At 43.1% G+C, this 21,075-nt stretch overlaps 1 protein-coding gene across 4 annotated transcripts in view; it reads right to left on the bottom strand.

The window, feature by feature from the left end:
- Positions 1-13,037: 13,037 nt before the first annotated feature.
- The window catches only part of USP48 (ubiquitin specific peptidase 48), a 48,081-nt gene continuing 40,043 nt past the window's right edge, over positions 13,038-21,075 (bottom strand). For all 4 annotated transcript variants that reach the window (XM_005281704.5, XM_042856247.2, XM_042856249.2 and 1 more), the window contains 6 exons: positions 18,528-18,632; positions 17,276-17,431; positions 16,680-16,805; positions 15,760-15,808; positions 15,383-15,409; positions 13,038-15,291 (listed from right to left, as the gene is read on the bottom strand). In XM_005281704.5, the coding sequence (XP_005281761.2) occupies positions 15,269-15,291; positions 15,383-15,409; positions 15,760-15,808; positions 16,680-16,805; positions 17,276-17,431; positions 18,528-18,632 (486 nt within the window). In that variant the 3' untranslated portion in view covers positions 13,038-15,268. The remainder of the gene's footprint in view (positions 15,292-15,382; positions 15,410-15,759; positions 15,809-16,679; positions 16,806-17,275; positions 17,432-18,527; positions 18,633-21,075) is intronic.

The raw sequence follows: 21,075 nt of genomic DNA, 5'->3' as shown, positions 1-21,075 counted from the left end.
CCCACAATGATTCCAAGATCTCTTTCTTGAGTGATAACAGCTAATTTAGACCTCGTCATTTAATATGTATAGTTAGGATTCTGTTTTACAATGTACAATTACTTTCCATTTATCAACATTGAATTTCATCTGCCATTTTGTTGCCCAGTCACCCAGTTTTGTGAGATCCTTTTGTAGCTCTTTGCAGTCTTCTTGGGACTTAACTATCTTGAGTAATTTTGTATTGTGACAGTGCAGTCCATTTGTTTTAGAGAAATATGCTTATAACTGTAAATATGATGTAATTGGAACATGCTTTATGCAAAAGGTCTCTTATAAGGTATCGTAACAAAGGTTATAATCTACTGAATATATTCCTCCTATTTGTATGCATGTATTATTTCTATGTCTGGAGTTAGGAGAAGAAGATATAAACTTGTGTTACTGATGTAAACATATTAAGCAGAAGCTGGTAAGGGTCCTTCAGAATTAATGAACTGTAAATGGCTCTGTTTACTTGCAAGCCTTCCTGGGTACGTGTGGGCCAGCCCTGGAAGAATGGAGGCTGGGGTCTCACAGAACATGTGAACATGTCACCTGATACTGGAATCCATCTTAAATCTGGTACGTTTCCATTTAGAAGGAGGGGTGGGGACCCAGAGAGAAAAGATTCCCACCTTGTGCCAAATCTATAAAAGGGGGTGGAACAGAACAAAGGGGGCTTCCAGTCATGAGAAAACCCCTGCTTTCCACCTAAGATGTCTGCTGGAACTAACAAGAACTGTACCAGAGGAAAGGATTGGGCCCAGACTGGGAAGGAGTTTAGTCTGTGAAAGCTTATTGAAACATCTCTGAGGGTGACATATTACCTGTAATCAGTTTCTTAATGTATTAGGCTTAGACTTGCGTGTTTTTGCTTTATTTTGCTTGGTAACTTACTTTGTTCTGTCTGTTATTACTTACTGCTCTGTCTGCACTTAAGTCCTACTTTTTTATACTTAATAAAATCACTTTTGTTTATTAGTAAACCCAGAGTAAGTGATTAATAGCTGCGGGGAGCAAACAGCTGTGCATATCTCTCTATCAGTGTTATAGAGGGCGGACAATATATGAGTTTACCCTGTATAAGCTTCCTACAGAGAAAACGGATTTATTTGGGGTTTGGATCCATTGGGAGCTGGGTGTCTGGGTGCTGGAGACAGGTACCTGCAGAGCTGTTTTCAGTTAAGTCTGCAGTTTTGGGGGCGTGGACCAGACTCTGGGTCTGTGTTGCAGCAGGCTAGTGTGTCTGGCTCAACAAGGCAGAGTTCTGGAAGTCCCAAGCTGGCAGGGAAATTAGCTCAGAGGTAATTTCAGCACATCAGGTGACAGTCCCAAGGGGGTCTCTGTGACCAAACCCATCACATGTATCTGCAAATTTTGCCACCTCACTGTTTACCCCTTTTTCCAGATCATTTATGAATGTTGAACAGAACAGATGCCAGTACAGACCCCTAGAGGACACCACTATTTACCTCTCTCCATTCTGAAAACTGACAACTTATTCCTACCCTTTGTTTCCTTTTAAAAAATTCATTACTGATCCATGAGAGGATCCCTCGTATCCCATGACAGCTTACTTTGCCTAAGAGCCTTTGGTGAGGGACCTTGTCAAAGGCTTTCTGAAAATCTAAGCACTATATCCCCCTGGCCACATGCTTGTTGAGCCCTTCACATATTGACTCTTCCCCAACAAATTACGTTCATCTATGTGTCTGACAATTCTGTGATTGAAACTATAATAAAGAAGTTTGCCTGGTACTGAAGTCAAGTTTATAGGCCTGTAATTGCCGGGATCACCTCTGGAGCCCTTTTAAAAAATTGGTGTCACATTAGCTATCTCCAGTCATCTGGTATGAAGCTGATTTAAATGATAGGTTACAGACTACAGTTAGTAGTTCTGCAATTTCACATTTGAGTTCCTTCAGAACTCTTGGGTGAATCCCATCTGGGCCTGGTGACTTATTACTGTTTAGTTTATCAATTTGTTTTAAAACATTGTGAACTCCTCTAATGATACCTCAATCTGGGACAGTTCCTCAAATCTGTCACCTAAAAAGAATGACTCAGGTGTGGAATTTTCCTGACAACCTCAGCTGTGAACACTGATGCAAAGAATTCATTTTGTTTCTCTGCAATGGCCTTATTGTCCTTGAGTGCTCATATAGCATCTTGACTGTCCAGTGGCCCCATTGGTTGTTTAGCAGCTTCCTGCTTCTGATGGATTTAAAAACAATTTGCTATTACTTTTTGAATCTTTGGCTAGCTGTTCTTCAAATTCTTTTTGGCCTTCCTATTTTTATATATATATATATATATATACACACACACACACACACATATATACATACATACACACACACACACATATACATATATATACACATATATATATATACACACACACACACCACACACACACCACACACACACCCCTCATTTGCTAGAGTTTATGCTCCTCACTAGGACTTAACTTTCACTTTTTAAAGGAAGCCTTTTTGTCTCTCACTGCTTCTTTTACTCTGTTTGGCCACGGTGGCACTTTTTTGGTTCTCTTACTGTGTTTTTTAATTTGGGGTAAACATTTAAGTTGTGCCTCTATTATGGTGTCTTTAAAAAGTTTCCATGCAGCTTGCAGGGATTTCACTTTTGGTGCTATACCTTTTAATTTCTCTTTCACTAGCTTTCTCATTTTTGTATAGTCCAGTGTTGGGCTGCTGTGCTGTGCTCCACTTAGGACTGAATCAAGAAGTGCCTCTCCTCTTGTGGGTTCCAGGACTAGCTGCTCCAAGAAGAAGAAGCTATGCTATGCATCCGAAGAAGTGAGGTTTTTACTCACGAAAGCTTATGCCCAAATAAATCTGTTAGTCTTTAAGGTGCCACCAGACTCCTTGTTGCTCCAAGAAGCAGCTGTGACAGGATCCCGAGGGTGCAGCTTGGGACCGTGGGACCACTGTGTCACCCGTAACTCTGCAGCCTGGGCTGTCTCTCAATGCTTTGCTAGTGACAAGCAGCAAACCCCTCCAGGTGCTGTTATCACTCAGCACAACAGCATGTGGAGCCCACACCCAGTCTATGGCATAAATGCCCCCTGAGCCACTCAAATCACACAGGGAAAGGCACAAGCCAAATCATCCCAGCTCCTAGCACTGTACACCTCAGGATTATAAAGTCTTGCACTGCTCAAGATGGGTAATGCAGATTTATTCATTGGTTCACCAGTTCAGCAATGGAAAGTGGATATACACAACAAGCCTTTGTAAACATGAGTAAAGACCCTTACAAAACACTTCAGGCAAACTCACTGGTAAAGATAAACAATAAAAGAAGTTTACTGACTACAAAAGATAGATTTTAAAGTGACTTAGTTATCAAAATAAATAAAATAAAAGCACGCTGTCTAAACTCTCAACTATTAGACTGGGCAACATCTAGATTAACTAGTTTTTCTCACCCCACTGGATAGCGCAGCCCTTAATACACAGGTTTGTCCCTTAAACCTGGGCCAGTCTCCTCTGTTGGAGTCTTCAGTCTTCTGAGGGCATGTCAACACTGGCAGAGTTACAGCGCCGCTCAGAGAACACTGAAGGGAAACCGCTGTTGTGTGTTCACACTGTCAGCTGCCTACACAATAGCAAGTTCACACTTGTGGCACTTACAGCGGTATTCAGAGAGGTGCACTCTGGGCAACTATCCCAGAGAGCACCTCTTTCTCTTCTGCTGCTAAGAGATATGGGAAGGGAGGGGAGTCACAGGGGATCCTGGATCCTGTCCCAATGCCCCGTGATGCATTGCTTCGCATCCCAGCAATCCCTGTGATTCCGTCCGCATTTGGTGTCGTCCTTCAACCATTTCTGTATTTTGCGACCTGCCTCTTTGGGTTGCAGGAATGGATCCCGAACTGTTGGCCAATATGCTGCTTGCTCTGATTAACACGTCACGAATGACAGTGGAGTTATTCTTTAAACTACAAAGGCAAGAGGAGTGCGACATTGATCTCACCATGCGTAATAGCTACGACACGAGATTGCTTGTGGCATTCATGGAAGTGCTGACCACAGTGGAACGCTGCTTTTGGGCTCGGGAAACAAGCACTTAGTGGTGGGATCACAAGCAGTGGCTGCACAACTTTTGAATGAGGAAAGCCACATTCATGGGACTGTGTGATGAGCTCACCCCAGCCCAGCGGTGCAAGGACAGAAGAATGAGAGCTGCCCTGCCATTAGAGAAGCATGTGGCAACGGCACTGTGGAAGCTGGCTCCTCCAGACTGCTACTGATCAGTCGCTAACCAGTTCGGAGTGGGAAAGTCGACCACTGGACTCATGTTGACGGAAGTCTGCAGGGCCATTAATCGCATCCTGCTCCGAAAGACTGACTCTGGACAATGTGCATGACATTATGGATGGCTTTGCACAAATGGGCTTTTCTAACTGCAGCGGGACAATAGATAGCACACATATTCCAATTCCGGCACAAGACCACCTAGCCACTGGGTACATTAATTGCAAGGAGTATGTCTCAATGGTTCTCCAGGTGCCATGGGCATTTCACAGACATTAACACAGGCTGGTCCAGAAAGGTCCATGATGTATGCCAATAACAATATTCCTATGCTTATAGCTGTATGCTGTACACTCCAAAAATATTTGTGAAGGGAAAGGTGAAAGCTTCACTCAGGGCTGGACCACAGAGGCTCAAGCACCTGGAGGCTGAGTTTGAACAGCCAAAGACCAGGGCTATTAGAGGGGCGCAGAGTGTGGCCATAAGGATCAGGGATGCCTTGAGGCAGCAAGTTGAAGCTGAAAGCCACTTATATTTGTTGCTATGCCTGGGAGTGCAGTGCTTGTAATGCTAGGAGGTGATTGGTGCAGACAATGCAATATGTGGGTTTAACATAATTGTATGTTGCTTTGCAGGGCTCTTTTTGCTTTCAATTCATAGAATAAAGATTGCTTTCAAACCAATGCAATTCTTTTATTAAAAAACAACCGGAGGAGTAAAACCAAAAAAAAAAAAAAAAAACCCCATCAGCAGTGAAAGGGGATGGCTAAAGATTTTGTATGTCCAGAGATCATATCCAACCTTCTCCTTTGGAGTACAATGCAGCAGGTGCTGTACTTCAGCAAGGCCAAACTGCAGATGGCCGGGTGCTGAGTGCAGTGGGTAGCGGGAGTCCACAGTGCTGCAGTTTGATGTGGGAGGAGTGGAATGCTGCGGGTGTAGACTGGAGCCAGGAGGTTGATAAGAGTGTGTTGGTGGTGTCTGGGGGGAGCATGGGAAAGAGTTTTGCCACAGCGGCTGCAGGGGCGGGCGGGCGCGGAGCTGCTCGGTTTGCTGAGCTAGTATTGCCTGGAGCAGGTCTGCTTGGTGCTCCATAACCTTTAAGAGACACTCCGTGGCTTCATTCCGGTGTGCCACGTTCTCCTTTCGGTCCCTCTTCTCACTGTCCTGCCACTCCTTCAATTCCTGTTTCTCGGCAGTGAGTGCATTATGACATCACGCAGAAAGTCCTCCTTAGTTCTTCTTGGCCACTTTCTAATTCTGCGCAGCCATTCAGCCTCCGATAGAGGAGGAGGCTGGGCTCCGAAGGTCATCTCTGTGAAGTTTAAACACAACATTTTACAGAAGCAGTATTGTTTGCAACACACACAACACTGATTCAGTGATTTAAAACACAGCCAGTATTCACACACCTGTCACTAACTGGCTGACCCCAGGCAAGCACACATGAGCCATGAGACCCCCAAAATGGTGAGTAGCCACAGGGGCAGGGTAAGTCACTTCTCGGACCATGCTGTACACTGGGCTTGTGGCTCTTGGGAAGAGTCAGCACTGTGGGGGGAGGGGTCTGATAATCATTCCTGTTCCCACACTTTTCACAAGATGTGATCATTATGGAAGATATCTTGCTGCTGAGGGTCAGCAGAGAATCAAGGAAGGATCTTCTCCAAGACTGTGGCTTCCGCCCTGGCCCCTATGCAGCTCGCTTGTGTGCAATGGGCCCCTGCCCCATGACGGCACAGTGGTGCAGGAAAATTATCGTTAATGGGGCAAGAAACAAAGCTGCTCTGCTGAAGAACCTGCGGCAGCGGATTGTTCAGTATCTCCACGAGAGTTTCCTAGAGATCTCTGAGGGAGAGTCCCGTGAAGTGAGGGAGTCAATCAACAGCCTGTTCTGCTGCTCAAATTAGGCATGCGGTGGGAGACAAGTCTGCTTTCTGCAACCCTCCTTCCTCCCACCAACTTGCTTCAGCGATTCCCAAAATCAGATCCACTTACCAGGGGCCTCCTCTCCTGTTTGCGCTTCACCAAGATCCAACTGCTGTGACTGGCTAGCCTCCTCCGGGGTAGAAAAGAGCAGCAAGCCCCCGGCTGCATGCATCTCTGACGTCCGAGTCATCCTCTGCCTTTGGGTCCCCCACCTCCACATCCTTGTTCAAGATTTCCTCCTCCTGGCTCAGTCCACTTTCAACTGGCACGTGAGCCACCAAAGTATCCACAGGGGCCTTCGCAGTGGAGATGGGGTCGCCGCTGAGTATCGTGTCCAGCTCTTTGTAGAACTGGCAGCTAATGGGCACAGCGCCAGAGCGGCAATTTGCCTCCTGCACCTTGTGGTACGTGTTCCGCAGCTCCTTCACTTTGACCCTGCACTGCAGTGTGTCCCGGTCATAGCCCCTTTCTGGTCGTGCATCATGAAATCTGTCCGTAGGTATCATAATTCCTACGGCTGGAGCGCAGCTGGGGCTGGACAGCCTCCTCTCCCCAAATGCTGAGGTCCAGCAGCTCGGTATTGCTCCAAGTGGGGGATCGCCTGTTGTGTGGAGCAGGCATGGCCATCTGGAAAGATGCACTGAGATCGCTGCATACGTCACTGAGCAAACAGGAAGGGGACTTTCAAAATTTCAAAGGAATTTATGGGATGGGGATGATGGTTGGTAATCTGAGGGCATGGCAGTAGAGTTCAAACTGATGACCAGAGGCGCAAGAACAGGCATTGTGGGACACCTCCTGGAGGCCAATCACAGCGCTGTAATTGACCACGGTGTCTACACTGGCACCGCAGCACTGTAGCCCCAGCACAGAAAGCTGTATGCCTCTTGTTGGGGTAGTATTTTTACAGCGCTAGAACTGCGCAGTTTCTGCGCACTGAGTGGCTTGGCAGTGCATACGCTTCGGGAGTTACAGCGCAGAAAGCTGCTTCACTGTGCAGAAACTTGCCAGTGTAGACTGGGCCTGAGTTTCTGTGTTGCTTAGACTCTATCATAGAATCTCAGGGTTGGAAGGGACCTCAGGAGGTCATCTAGTCCAACCCCCTGCTCAAAGCAGGACCAATTCCCAACTAAATCATCCCAGCCAGGGCTTTGTCAAGTCCGACCTTAAAAACCTCTAAGGAAGGAGATTCCACTATCTCCCTAGGTAACGCATTCCAGTGCTTCACCACCCTCCTAGTGAAATAGTGTTTCCTAATATCCAACCTAGACCTTCCCCACTGCAACTTGAGACCATTGCTCCTTGTTCTGTCATCTGCCACCACTGAGAACAGTCTAGATCCATCCTCTTTGGAACCCCCTTTCAGGTAGTTGAAAGCAGCTATCAAATCCCCCCTCATTCTTCTCTTTTGCAGACTAAACAATCCCAGTTCCCTCAGCCTCTCCTCATAAGTCACATGCTCCAGCCCCCTAATCATTTTTGTTGCCCTCCGCTGGACTCTTTCCAATTTTTCCACATTCTTCTTGTAGTGTGGGGCCCAAAACTGGACACAGTACTCCAGATGAGGCCTCACCAATGTCGAATAGAGAGGAATGATTGCATCCCTCGATCTGCTGGCAATGCCCCTACTTATACAGCCCAAAATGCTGTTAGCCTTCTTGGCAACAAGGGCACACTGTTGACTCATACCCAGCTTCTCGTCCACTGTAATCCCTAGGTCCTTTTCTGCAGAACTGCTGCCTAGCCATTCGGTCCCTAGTCTGTAACAGTGCATGGGATTCTTCCGTCCTAAGTGCAGGACTCTGCACTTGTCCTTGTTGAACCTCATCAGGTTTCTTTTGGCCCAATCCTCTAATTTGTCTAGGTCCCTCTGTATCCTATCCCTACCCTCCAGCATATCTACCACTCCTCACAGTTTAGTGTCATCTGTAAACTTGCTGAGTGCAGTCCACGCCATCTTCCAGATCAGGGGTCTCCAAACTTTTTTGATCCCGCACCCCATCAGTAAAAAATTTTTGAGCATGCACTCCTTGCCGGCTCTACCATTTTTGCCAAAGCAAAAAAAAAAAAAAAGCCGCTCAGACTCCCGCCCGAACTGACGAAGCAAAAAAACCTCAACCAACCAACCCACTGCTCCTGCTGCACACCCCCAAGGATTCTCTTGTGCACCCCCTGGGAGACCACTGTTCCAGATCATTAATGAAGATATTGAACAAAACCGGCCCCAGGACCGACCCTTGGGGCACTCTGCTTGATACCAGCTGCCAACTAGACATGGAGCCGTTGATCACTACCCGTTGAGCTCGACGATCTAGCCAGTTTTCTATCCCCCATATAGTCCATTCATCCAGCCCATACTACTTTAACTTGCTAGCAAGCATACTGTGGGAGACCATATCAAAAACTTTGCTAAAGTTATCTCTTCATAGAAGGCAGTTAGTCAGGCATGACTTGCTCTTGGTGAATCCATGCTGACTGTTCCTGATCACTTTCCACTCCTCTACGTGCTTCAGAATTGATTCCTTGAGGGCCTGCTCCATGATTTTTCCAGGGATTGAGGTGAGGCATGCAGCATACATGGGAACAGGAGAAAGGCCAAGCATGGGATCCCTGTGTTCTATTTTATACCCGCAGTCCCATGTGCTGGAGACCACAAATCCAGGCATGTCTGGTGGGGATTGCTGTCGCCAGGCAAAGTTGAGCAATTCCCCTGGTGTGGCCTTATGCAGGTGAGTCACTGAATTGTAGCTCCCTTGCTGGAAAATGGCTGTTGATGATTGTTTGACACCCGCCCAGGCGTTGGTTACTTTCCTTGGCATTGTCTCTGAGAAGCCAGTATCAAGGCGCTTCCCAAACTCACAGCATATTTTAGTGACAACCATACAGTACAATTCTCACAACTTCATATGCATTAATGATATACATATATGGAGAAACGACTTTCAGCAGATCATAACCTTTCCCGATACCTCACACGACCTGCTTGAGATGCAATATCACAATTATATATAAATGAAGAATGTGGGGGTTACAGGATGCTCCGCCAAGACATAGAATGTTACAGCAGTCATTTAAGGTGTCAAGCAACTTTATCTCTGCAGCCTAACCTGAGGTGACATGTACCTTGAGGATATGTTGTTATCCCCATTATTGATTTTATTATTTTTATAGCCCCTCTAATCTCCCTGAGCATTTCACAGTCACTATCACCATCCTGGTTAGGTGATATGTAGTATATTCCCTACTGCTATATTCTTATTATTCAAGCATGGAATTACTATTCTATGGTAGAGTTTGGTTCATTTAAGATTTTTACTTCATTTGATTCTATGCTTTCTTTCACATATAGTGCTACTCCCCCACCAGCATGACCTGATCTGTCCTTTCGGTATATTTTGTACCCTATTACTGTGCCCTCATACTGGTGGAATGAGGATAATTACTGATTATCCTCATTCCACCAAGTTTCTGTGATGCCTATTATATCAATATCCTCATTTAATACCAGGCATTCAAGTTCACCAATCTTATGACTTATGAGGAGAGGCTGAGGGAACTGGGATTGTTTAGTCTCCAGAAGAGAAGAATGAGGGGGGATTTGATAGTAGCCTTCAACTACCTGAAGGGGGGTTCCAAAGAGGATGGAGCTCGGCTGTTCTCAGTGGTGGCAGACGACAGAACAAGGAGCAATGGTCTCAAGTTGCAGTGGGGGAGGTTTAGGTTGGATATTAGGAGACACTATTTCACTAGGAGGGTGGTGAAACACTGGAATGCGTTACCTAGGGAGGTGGTGGAGTCTCCTTCCTTGGAGGTTTTTAAGGCCCGGCTTGACAAAGCCCTGGCTGGGATGATTTAGCTGGGAATTGGTCCTGCTTTGAGCAGGGGGTTGGACTAGATGACCTCTTGAGGTCCCTTCCAACTCTGATATTCTATGATTCTATTATTTAGACTTCTAGCGTTTGTATATAAGCACTTAAAAACTTGCCACTTTTCAGCTGTCTGCCATTACATGATGCAATTGAATGACTTTTTCATTTGTTTCTATCAGATCCTGCCTGTATTTTATCATCTTCCATCCTCTCCTCCTTACTAGACAAAGAATCTCCATTAATAGGTCCTCCCCTAAGGGATGCCTCTGTCCAAACCATGTGCTCATCTGCACCTGTCAGCTTTCCCCCAGCCTTTCGTTTAAAAACTTGGAACCTTATGATTTTACAAACAATGTTACCACATGTATTTTTCCAGGATAATAATAACCAGCGAATTATGAGTTTTCAAATGATACCTCACAAAGCATACGTTGTACAAAATTTATTGTAATCTTGTAAAAGGGGTGAACATATGGATACAGCCTGTCTCAGAGGTTTCTTTAGAAAGTGATCCAACTAAAGGGAGCTTGCTGAGATGAGGGAGAGAACAAAGTATCTAAGTATGCAGGTCTCATTAGCATCCCACTGCTTTTATGATGTGGGTGCTTCTGCGAGGATGAGGAAGAGGGACCTACCCCAAGTATCTGCTCAGCTGTTCCTGGCAGCCTTTCCACAGTGCCCAAGCAAGTGGCTAGTTAAACGTCCACATACACAAGTTCCATTTATAGCAGGGAGTCCAGGCTCAGGGGTGTACAGGTGAGGGAGTGGTGGAGGGGACTGGTAAGTATTTAAATGAAAAAAAGGAAGTTGTGGAAGCACGATCCACAATGGGAAGTGCAAGCAGCAACAGCTTTTCAGAAGTGGTAACCCAGGATTGGGATGGGAAGTGCAATAGGGCAGTAGATCCCACATTCACTTCAAATGCCATCACACATTCATTAAATTAAAATATTTTGAACCCTCCTTCTGCCACTTCCCATTCAGATATAGCCCCTCTTTTCTACCTGACATATGGAAAGTACAAATGCGCTTACTATACGAGATTATCAATGGTAGATCTGTTTATGTATTAGAAGTGGGCAATTTACAGATCAAGCTCAAACTGATTGTGAGGATGGGGAGAGAAATCCAAAGCTGCATCTATAAAGGCAACTGGTGGGAGGCCAGAGCTCAGCATTGGAATCAGCCGATATGCAGGCACAAATGCACTGGGACAGTATCACCAGAAGCCCAGAGATCACACAATAAACATGGGCCAATGTGTCACACTGAGTAGAGCTAGTAAGAGAGTTTTCCCTCCCCCATTACCAGTAGCATCAGGATACCCAGGATGGGATTTGAAGTGGAGCACTGACATTTCATGTTGATGTTTTTGTTGCCATTATTTTGTATTGCAGGCAGCAGGTTGTTTTAAAACATTTTGCTGACACACAAAAGTAACCCCACATGCTTGCACATAGCTCCAGCTCTTTTATATGCATTTTCCACAAACTTCTCAACACCTTCACCCCACCATCAGCCCCCAACACTAACAAATAGCAGCAAAGTGTGTTGTGGGCCTGACAGGAGATCCCACTCAACAGCACGCCACGGGACTGCTGCTAATATTGCACCAATATCACTTCTTGATGAGGGCTCAGCTTCTTTACTCTGCCCACCTGTAATGGGTAGTGATCCGCCGGAGTCCTAGCAGCACATAGGGATACCCCACTGCAGTGCTTCACAGGGTAAGACTAGGAGAAATACTGTCTCCCTGCAGAGGAGAGACATCTCAAGACACAGTTACGAGAAGCACAGTAGATGCTTAGTTAGACACTAGATCATTCCATCTCTATGGCCATTTTTCTTGGTACACAACAGAGCATCCAGTTGGTTTAGAATCTCACGCAGAAGGTGAAATGCTCTAAACTACAGCTGTCTGGACTGAAGGGGATTTTGTTCTGGCCTGCATTAAGTGTATCTTCCCTTGACATAGAAACACCTCTGTCACGAAGGACAATTGCTGTATCAGTTATTTTCACTTCTGCAGAAGAACAGCTGCCAAAGTTTACACTACACAAAGTAGTCTTCTTGAGCCATTAACTCGGTATGCTATAGTCGAAGAGATCACATGACCTAGAGTGAGGAAAGACTGGTTTTATTGATGTTTTTATGTCTTTATGGTTTCTCAAACATCACCACATGCAAAGCTAGTCATTCTGGTGTAGTACATAAGAACAGCCATAATGGGTCAGACCAAAGGTCCATCCTGCCTACCGACAGTAGCCAATGCCAGGTGCCCCAGAGGGAGTGAACGTAACAGGTAATGATCAAGTGATCTCTCTCCTGCCATCCATCTCCACCCTCTGACAGACAGAGGCTAAGGACACCATTCCTGGACGTGGAGTCTGATTTGTGTATGTGAAGCCCCTTATCTAATCAAACTTACACAGAGCTGACTTGCCTTCTGGATTCACTCAGCATGGCTTCTTTCACAACTATGAAGTATTTAGTACTACAGGAATGTTTCCATGCCTCCTTAACTTTGCCTCTGCAATACAACTAATGGTAGATGAGATCCATATGCCTAAGTATCAGAACAAGATTATTCAATTTAAGCTGCTGTCTCTGATATAAATTTGGGAACGGTGAATATCAACAATCAGAAAATCAATTTGGACTGCGCTTAAGTGTTTACACATATAGTGCTTCTTACTAGAGGAATCTGTACGATTGTTCTGCTACAGTTTAAATATCCTGAGACCCATGTGAAACTTGTTTTTTTTACTCTATTACAAAAATAAAGCCAGTAGGAAAGTTATCTATTGATCCTGCCATCAAACTGTCAACTCCCCACTTTATGGAACGTTCAACTCCTAGGAAAAAAGTTTCAAACTGTGGAATTCTCAGAAACGCTAGAAAAAGAAGATACAAATTTTACAGAAGATATCTGAATCGATCAATGTAAAAAATGCTTTATGCAATACATTAAAATACGAGAAGATAGACCATGTGTATGCACTTTAATAAGGCTTCAACAGCTCAAATGACAATTTTAGTCCAATATGTTTGCAAATACAGACAAAACGGTTAATGTGCCTTTGATCACATCTTGTACCTGTTTCCCCTGCACAGCTGTAAGAAACAGCAATACCAAGGCCATTAGGTACATCTATACATTACCTCTGTAATTGTGTCTACTTATACATCATGGTTTACAGTTCTTCCCTGTGAAGTTTAAGAGACTTAGTTTTGGAACATTGTAATCTCAAGGAAGAGACTCTAGTAACAAAAAAACAAAAATAAAAAACAAAACGGCCTCCCGCCCCCCCTCCCCCAAAAACCAGCAAATTGAAAAAAATATCAAATTTCCAGGGGCTATGTACATGAGTGAGTGCTTCAGTCTAAAAAGAAGAATAAAATCTCTTTCAGGCAAATATGCCTGTTTTCAAGGGAAGTAGAGTTGCTTAATCAAGCACTAACAATAGCATATTGAACTTTTACTGAAGTCTTTACCTTGGGAAAGAATAAATTGCTCAGCTGCACTGTTTCATCTCTCTAAGATCCAGCCCTTTTATTGGATCCAAACCCTGTATCTTGAAGTACAAAATCAAGATACATTAGAAATAATCTCAGTTTTAAGTCCCCTTTTCTGAATCATTTCCAAGCCATTATTTATGGCTTGGCAACTGCTCCAAATAGGATATTTTATATCAATTGTTTTGCCACTCTCACTGGTCCAGACCTGCTGCCTGAATTCCCTACCACCTTCCCTAAATGGTTTCGGAGGGAGGGAGGAAAAAGATGGATTAAAACAGTACAGAGAAAAAGAACAAAGGTTAATCATTTTATGAAGGAGAGCTATAACTATTCTGATAAAAGTTAAATGTTAAAAAGAACACTATCAAGGTTACCGGGCCCATGTTTTTATATACCCTCCACACCCGACCCCTTAAATCTGCCTGCAATGCTCATGGGATTGTTAAATACAGTAGTTCTGCTCTAAACAGCCAATTTAAAAACAATAATAAAACACTGCCGAAGCCCAAACTCAGCAAGAGGCTATTTTGCTAAGGGAGCACAGTTGAGCATGAAGCTACCAGGAAATATTTAACTTTAATAATAAAGATACCTTGACAGTGTCCTTTTAAATATTTTAGTGGTAAGCTATTTCCAGCTAATATTTAATAGGGTCAGGAAGAGATCCTTTCTGGGAATTACAGATGGTAAAAGAAAAATTAGCGCATTCCTGAAAACAAAAGGAAAAATCTCTTCACATGAAAAATGTGCCCCAAATATGACACCTCACCCCCTTCAGTATCTGATTCTGATGTTCTAGTGAAGATTAATTCAACATTCCTGAATTGATCAGTAGAGTGGAAATGGATTTCTGGCTCTTGGCAGTAGCATACTGGAGAAGATGTTATCAAAAGTTGTTAAAATATCCAACATTTCTAAAAACACATTTCACAGAGAAAGACCATGTGATTATTAAAGTTAGGATCATCTTCATATTTGAAAGTGAAACTGCAAAAGGATGGGTGTGTGACAGAGCCTCCAGAGACAGCAGAGAAGGCAGTTCCTTATCCCCCTTATCTCGGTGTTGAAGAGCCATTGATGGAAGGCTTTCACAGGCAAGCCAGTTTACATTTTGGGGTACATATATGAAGTCTGAAAAAGCTAGTCATTCTTCACAATTAACAAATTCTTTACTTCCATGCTGTACTGAATGAGTAAGAGTGGATCAAAGACAGGATATCTGTAAGCAGGTTTATCTCTAAAGAGTTACTTTAGGACAGATCAAGATGTTTTTGATCTACTGTAATACTATTTCTTTATGGACAGATGACTGTGGTATGAAATCAGAGCAAGGAAACAATAGAATGCCTCTCCCTTCCTCAGCTAGAAATTTCTGTCTGTAAACATGATATATTGTTACTGCTACTATACTTTTACTTCTGTTTTATTAAATATAAAATCTGAATCGCTCTCTTGAAGTCAGGATGTCCCTTCAGTGCAATCTGCTTTGACATAAGGCATTTGGGGCAGTCATTTCAGAATGGGTTTCTGCCTTCTGGAAGAGTCAAGCAACTGTTTAGTCCTATATCCACCTTTGCTTTAATGCCCTACCATGTCAAAATCCTCTTCCTTTCTGGTCATTTCTCTGCTGCCAGAGGTTATAAAAAAACATTAGTGTCCAAGAAGACCAGTCCCTGTAAGTGAGAAAGCAAGAAAGAAGATTACACACATTCAAGATGAAATTAAGGTAGGTTCAAATAAATGGAGAAGAAATAAGTGTCTTACCTTTAAATCCTTCTTCAGGCATACAAACTGAAAAGGAAAGATACCACATCAGAAACCTCTAATGACAACATGACTTCTAAGAGAAGAATCAGGTGTCTGAATTATAGCATATTGCAAGCTTCAACAACTTTCAGGTGCTGGCTACAGGGAAACCTTGAATACTTCTGTCTTTTGCTAATTTCTCCTACCTTTCTACACGGTGACTTCAGCTCCACAAATAAGCCTCTCTTATGCTTAACATTTTCTGTCCCAAATGCAGTACTACATGACCATAAATAATTTTTGTTGAAGCAACCAACCAGGAAAGAGTACAGTGTTAATAATGTGTTTTCACAAAGAAGAATGTTTCTAGAGTGTAATTATGAAGTCCTCTTTACCTTGCATAACATCATCCATTGCTGCATAATCTGCAATTGGTTCATCAGCCTGTAAAACAAACCAAACACAGAACTATAAAACAACATGAATACTAGAAGTTTACCAGTCCTGTTAGCTAAGCAAGAGACCCTGGCAGATGTGCATTTAAACAGACTGGAGAAGAAAAGAAATATCTGCTGTCAAAGAAGTTTTTCCAGTGGGGATTGGGGGACAATAAAAAGAGGACTGGTAGCACTTCTGAGGCTTTAGGATCCCCAGTTCAGTAATGTATCTCTGTTTAGGAAGGACTGTTTAAGTTACCCTAAGTTACCATGCTTTAGTCCCACTGAAGTCAACTAAGCATATGCCAACTGGGGCCATTGTATTTTGTTGTGCTGCAAGCTTACGAAGGCATGTACATGCACAGATATGGAAGCACTTACTGTCCTTTGCCCAACTGGCACCTGTTAAACTTACAAGTGCACAAGTTACTAGTGACACTAGTTAAGGCATTAGTTAGCCTTCACCATCAACAACGGCTCTTTATAGAATTTAAGATTTTTCTTCCCTCAAAAAGGAGGACAGGAAATTAAGTATGAAGAACTATACAGAGATTACACAGTTCAGTGCTCAAAAATCTAAGTGTGAAAGTTGAGTGCAAAACCTTAATTCTGATGGCCTTGTGCTTATGCGCTACAGCAGCTTTCACATTCATTACACACGTATACCTTCAGTTGTAGAAAAAATGTTAACTTCTCAGATACAGTACATCAGACAATTAAAGACAATGCATGCATCCTAGTGTTCAAATTGCAACATTTCCTGACTCAAATGCTTTACTGAATAATCTCAATATTGTATTAGTGTAATTCTAAATTGATATAATTTCTGTTGCAAGTCAGCATTTCCTTTCAGCAGACCACCACAATACTCACGTTACCTTTAATAAAATGACTGACTCTGGAATGACTCCAAGGGCGCCAAGTGTTGCAGTGTCATCATTTAGTATCTTCCCATCGATTGACAAATTCTGGTCAAACGGAGCAACTGAAAATGCGTGCATGATCTGTGCCAACACAATAAAACACCGATTTTGTGCAAAAGCAAAATATAAATCCTACACACACCAATAATACTGTCAAAAAACATGCATCTTAGGACATCATACAAAACAGAGCCACTGATTAGTATATCATTGTAGATGCCACTGCCCCACCCCTTCTAAGTCGTCACAGAGAACCACTGAGCAGTGCTTTGCAAGAGCCCCCTTGTGCACTGTCGCCATCTGGTGCAGAAATGTGACAGTTCTACTGTATTTAGAGCCTTCCTCGTCCATGAAGTGGGAAACAAGATTTGGCTGTGATTTACCATGACAGATCTTGGAGTATTTTTATAAGTTCTTACATAGGAAAATCTAAAATAATGGCAACAGCTAGGAGTACAACACGTCTAGATTTACTTCCTTGTCGCCAGTGTGCGTGCACACATGACAGCAGAGGTGAACACTGTTTTTTAGGAACAAAGGAAGTTCCTCACCTGTATTTTCAGCTCTTTCAATGTCTGGTTGGCAGAAACAAGTAGTGCCTTTTCCCCTCTGACTTTTCTGTGTCGCGTGCTCCGTCTGATGCCTTGCTTTTGATAAACAATGTAGTTCTGGTGGGATATCTTCTGTCGTTTCGCACCACCATTAGTCTAGGAACAAGGGTCAGAAATAGGAAGTTTGCTTACTGAATTCATGGACAATGCAAATTCTTCAATCTGCCTCTTGCCCAGGTGGCCTTGTAAATAAGCTATTTAAGCAAGAGAAGCCACAAAATATTAAAGTACATCTGTGATAATCAACTGACGCACACAGGCATCAGAGAGGTTGCAAGTACTGAAGGACTTGCTCAAAGATATCCACATTTCCATTTTTAACTTGAGAACAGAATGGAGTACTGAACCACTTTTCAACATGTGTTAAATATTTAATGCTGTAGTAACCACTTCTCTCCAAAAAGAGTACAGGAAGGAAGACACAGCCAAAGTCAGGGGTAAGACAACAGTATGCGTTACCACCACTTGAAGGAAATACCTCAGTATTAATATGGGTACCAAGAAGAGTATGCATCAGTGTTAGGACAGATGTACTAGGACTAGGAAAGTTTAAGAATTCTAAGCCCAAATTTTCATAGATTCCAAACCTATGAAAGTCTTCTAAGTTCTAAGTTTCTTTTCAAGAAGGTAAGTTAAGTGAGGTAATATCTTTTATTGGATCAACTTCTGGTGGTGAAAGGTACAAACTTTCAAATTACACAGAACTCTTCTTCACTTACTTCGTGACTGATATACTGGGACCAACATGGCTACAATGCTTTTAAAGATGACTTAAAATCCACCATTTTTGTGGGGTTCACAAAAACTACATGTTCAATAATTTAATAAAACCTTGAACCTGGAGAGCACCTTCTATCAGAGCTTTAAAATGTGCTTTACATTAATACATTTTCACAATATCCCGTAAAATGTACTAACAAGGAAACTAATCGAAACAATAGCAGCTCCACAACCATACGAGACACACAAGAGCAAAGAGCAATTGGTTTGTCAAATGGAACAAAAGGGTAAGGAAATTTAAATTTTAAGAAGGTATTACAACAATAGCTTCTTTATTTTAAGCTTGATATCTTTCTGGTTTCAAGGGCTAACGGTAAATACAAGAAGGTTGCTGTATTGTCAGCGCTGGACACTTTGCTATCTAGAGGGAAAAACTCAAAATTGCAAACCTTGCAGCTTTTTAGATCTTTACCTGATTAAAATCTGGATCCTGTTCCCCTTCTGGTTTGGCTTCCTCCCTTTCCTCTTCAGCTTCTGAACTGCTCACATTCAGTTCTGGAGCAGCCTCCTTCATTACCTGAAGTTACACAAATCACATACTGCGCAACTCTGTTCCAAAAGCACAAACTCAGGTTGTCCCAAGCCTTTTTGCAAGCTGCTTTTAGAGCGTTTTTAAGGGTGCTACCTTAATAAAATGAGCTTAAATAGGGCAAAAGGACAAGTAATCATAGGGGATAAAACGCCAACTGCACTGTGAAGCCCTAACCTAGGCAGATACTTGGAGTGCATCAACCTAGGACATAAACTAGAGTTTTGTCTCTTACAGCTTGGTAACATACATATAGCTTGTAAATGATCTTTTAATGGATTCTGGCTAAAATGGGAGAAACCATCTGCTGCTCAGGAACTCTTTCCCCTTCAGCCAGCTCTTTCTCCAACCCAACCTCAGTGTGTTGAGAGAGCTGTAACTAAGAGAAACTAATATTCACCATAAACGACGCATACACGTCAGCCGTGTGGTTGCATTTAGCAGATTGACAGAAGTACTCATTAGTTATTTATTGGTCTGTCTGCAGTTTATTTGTAAGTAAGCTACAGATAAATAATTTATACATATCTATCCCTATGTTACTTCAGGATAAATGTACCTACCCTACACTAACGTACGTATTTACACATGTGCTAGGCTCCTCAGATAGTGTCGGAGGCTGGAATTTTCAAGGGAAAATATGGAAGTTACGCATACTCCCACCTGAATGCCTCAGAGCATGCTAACCCATATAGGTGTATGCTTCTCCATACATGTATTTTGCAATTAAAGAAACCGGCACATCATCTAAACATTGAGCATGAACTGCAGCATTCTCAAAGTTATTAGCAGTTTATCAAAGTTCTCACATGGCTGCAAGGTGAAGAGACAAACTGCCCATCTTCCACCCTAAATTTACATATATATCTTTAACTAAATTTATACTAGTTATTGCTAAGTACCTATATCTGCCCTGAACTGAAGGCAAGTGTAGTGACGAATAAAGCTTAATTGATTTACAAAGCCAAATAAATCTGTGTTGCAGAAAGTTATTAGTTAAAATACCCACTGTTTATTGAGCAGTTACTCCCAGGAACACCATAAACCTTGGTGCGATGACACCAAATGTTAATGGGCAGTAACATTTTGGTACTAATGATTTTTCTCATCAATTTAAGACTTTTATATATGTGATCATGTACAAGGGCATTTAAAAAAAAAAAACTTTCCTGAGTAGAGGTCCAGTAGATTAAAAATCTCATCTAGAAATAATTTGCAAGGTCCCACCAGTTCTACCTACATGCAGATTCTACTCTAGTACTCAAAATCTGCTCACTTCTGGCAGAGACAGAGCAAATTTCTGTGTCTGAGAACTATGACTTTCAGCAACTTGCAGGTCATCAGAGCCCTAGCTGCTTCTGTTAACTCTTATACTCATTATTTAAAGCTAGATTTAAACGTGCAAGGAGCTGAGCCACTCAACTATTATTGACTTCACTGGGCACTGAGGGTGCTCAGCACCCTTCAGAAGGCAGGGCCTCTCCCAGGATCTGGCCCTGACCCAAAAGAAAACAATTCTTACTGTTCCATTTATTTTCCTCTGAAACTGATAGCAGATGGGATAAAATGAACAACAGTTATTTCACCTTCTTCGCCCACCGGGGCTAGCTTGTACACTTACAGCTACTAGTGTAATCCCCACATGGCTAGTGGAACAGTGGACTGAGCCTCTCAGTGCTTCTCAATGACCGGTCCGCGGACTGGCGCCAGTCCCCGAGATCTCCCTGACACAGTTTAGGAAGGCAGCAAGCCTTTCCCTTCCCCAGATCCAATTTTCCTATTCTCAGCGAAGTCCTCTTTGTTATACTGTTATTTTAGGGTTTGTCATTCCTTTACTGGGGTTTTTGTTTATATATTTTATTGTATCTTGTGTACTGGCTTTTATACTCCTTGCAGGCAGGGGTAGAATTATTCATTTTCCCAAGGGACAGCACCTCTTGAGTCTCAGGCACAGTGAGGAGTCACCAGGCATCACAAAAAAGAACTCAGGACCCAAACCCAGGTGAGGAGAGGGGAGATGCCTCTCCACGCTGCTAGCACCCGAGAAGACACTCGAGCCACACCTTGAGAGAAAGGTTACCCTACGTAGGTCTACCATGCTTTAGAAGAGTTACTGGCTAGTTTGTCTCTAACAAAATAGAATAAAATGTCACAAACTGAACATTATACACTGTGCAGCCACTTCACAAGAGCCTGAGTTCACAAATCTCCTGACAGCTGAAAAGTTAAACATGTTTCAGGGAGCTGTCGGTAGCCAGCTGTTTGCCTTTCCCAGCACTATCACTCCCCTTGAATCCTCAAACCACACTCCCAATCTGAACAGCATGATGAAGCAGGGCTACATTTAGCCCAACTCATGGGCTGATGGGCCTCAGTAAAATCTGTCCCGCCTATCCACTATGCCCTCTGAAAAACTCCTAGTACAACAAAA

The sequence above is a fragment of the Chrysemys picta genome, chromosome 21 (genome assembly GCF_011386835.1).
Source record: "Chrysemys picta bellii isolate R12L10 chromosome 21, ASM1138683v2, whole genome shotgun sequence".
NCBI lineage: Eukaryota > Metazoa > Chordata > Testudines > Emydidae > Chrysemys > Chrysemys picta.
Note: the sequence above shows the minus strand (reverse complement) of the source record. Positions and strands in the feature narration are given on the sequence as shown.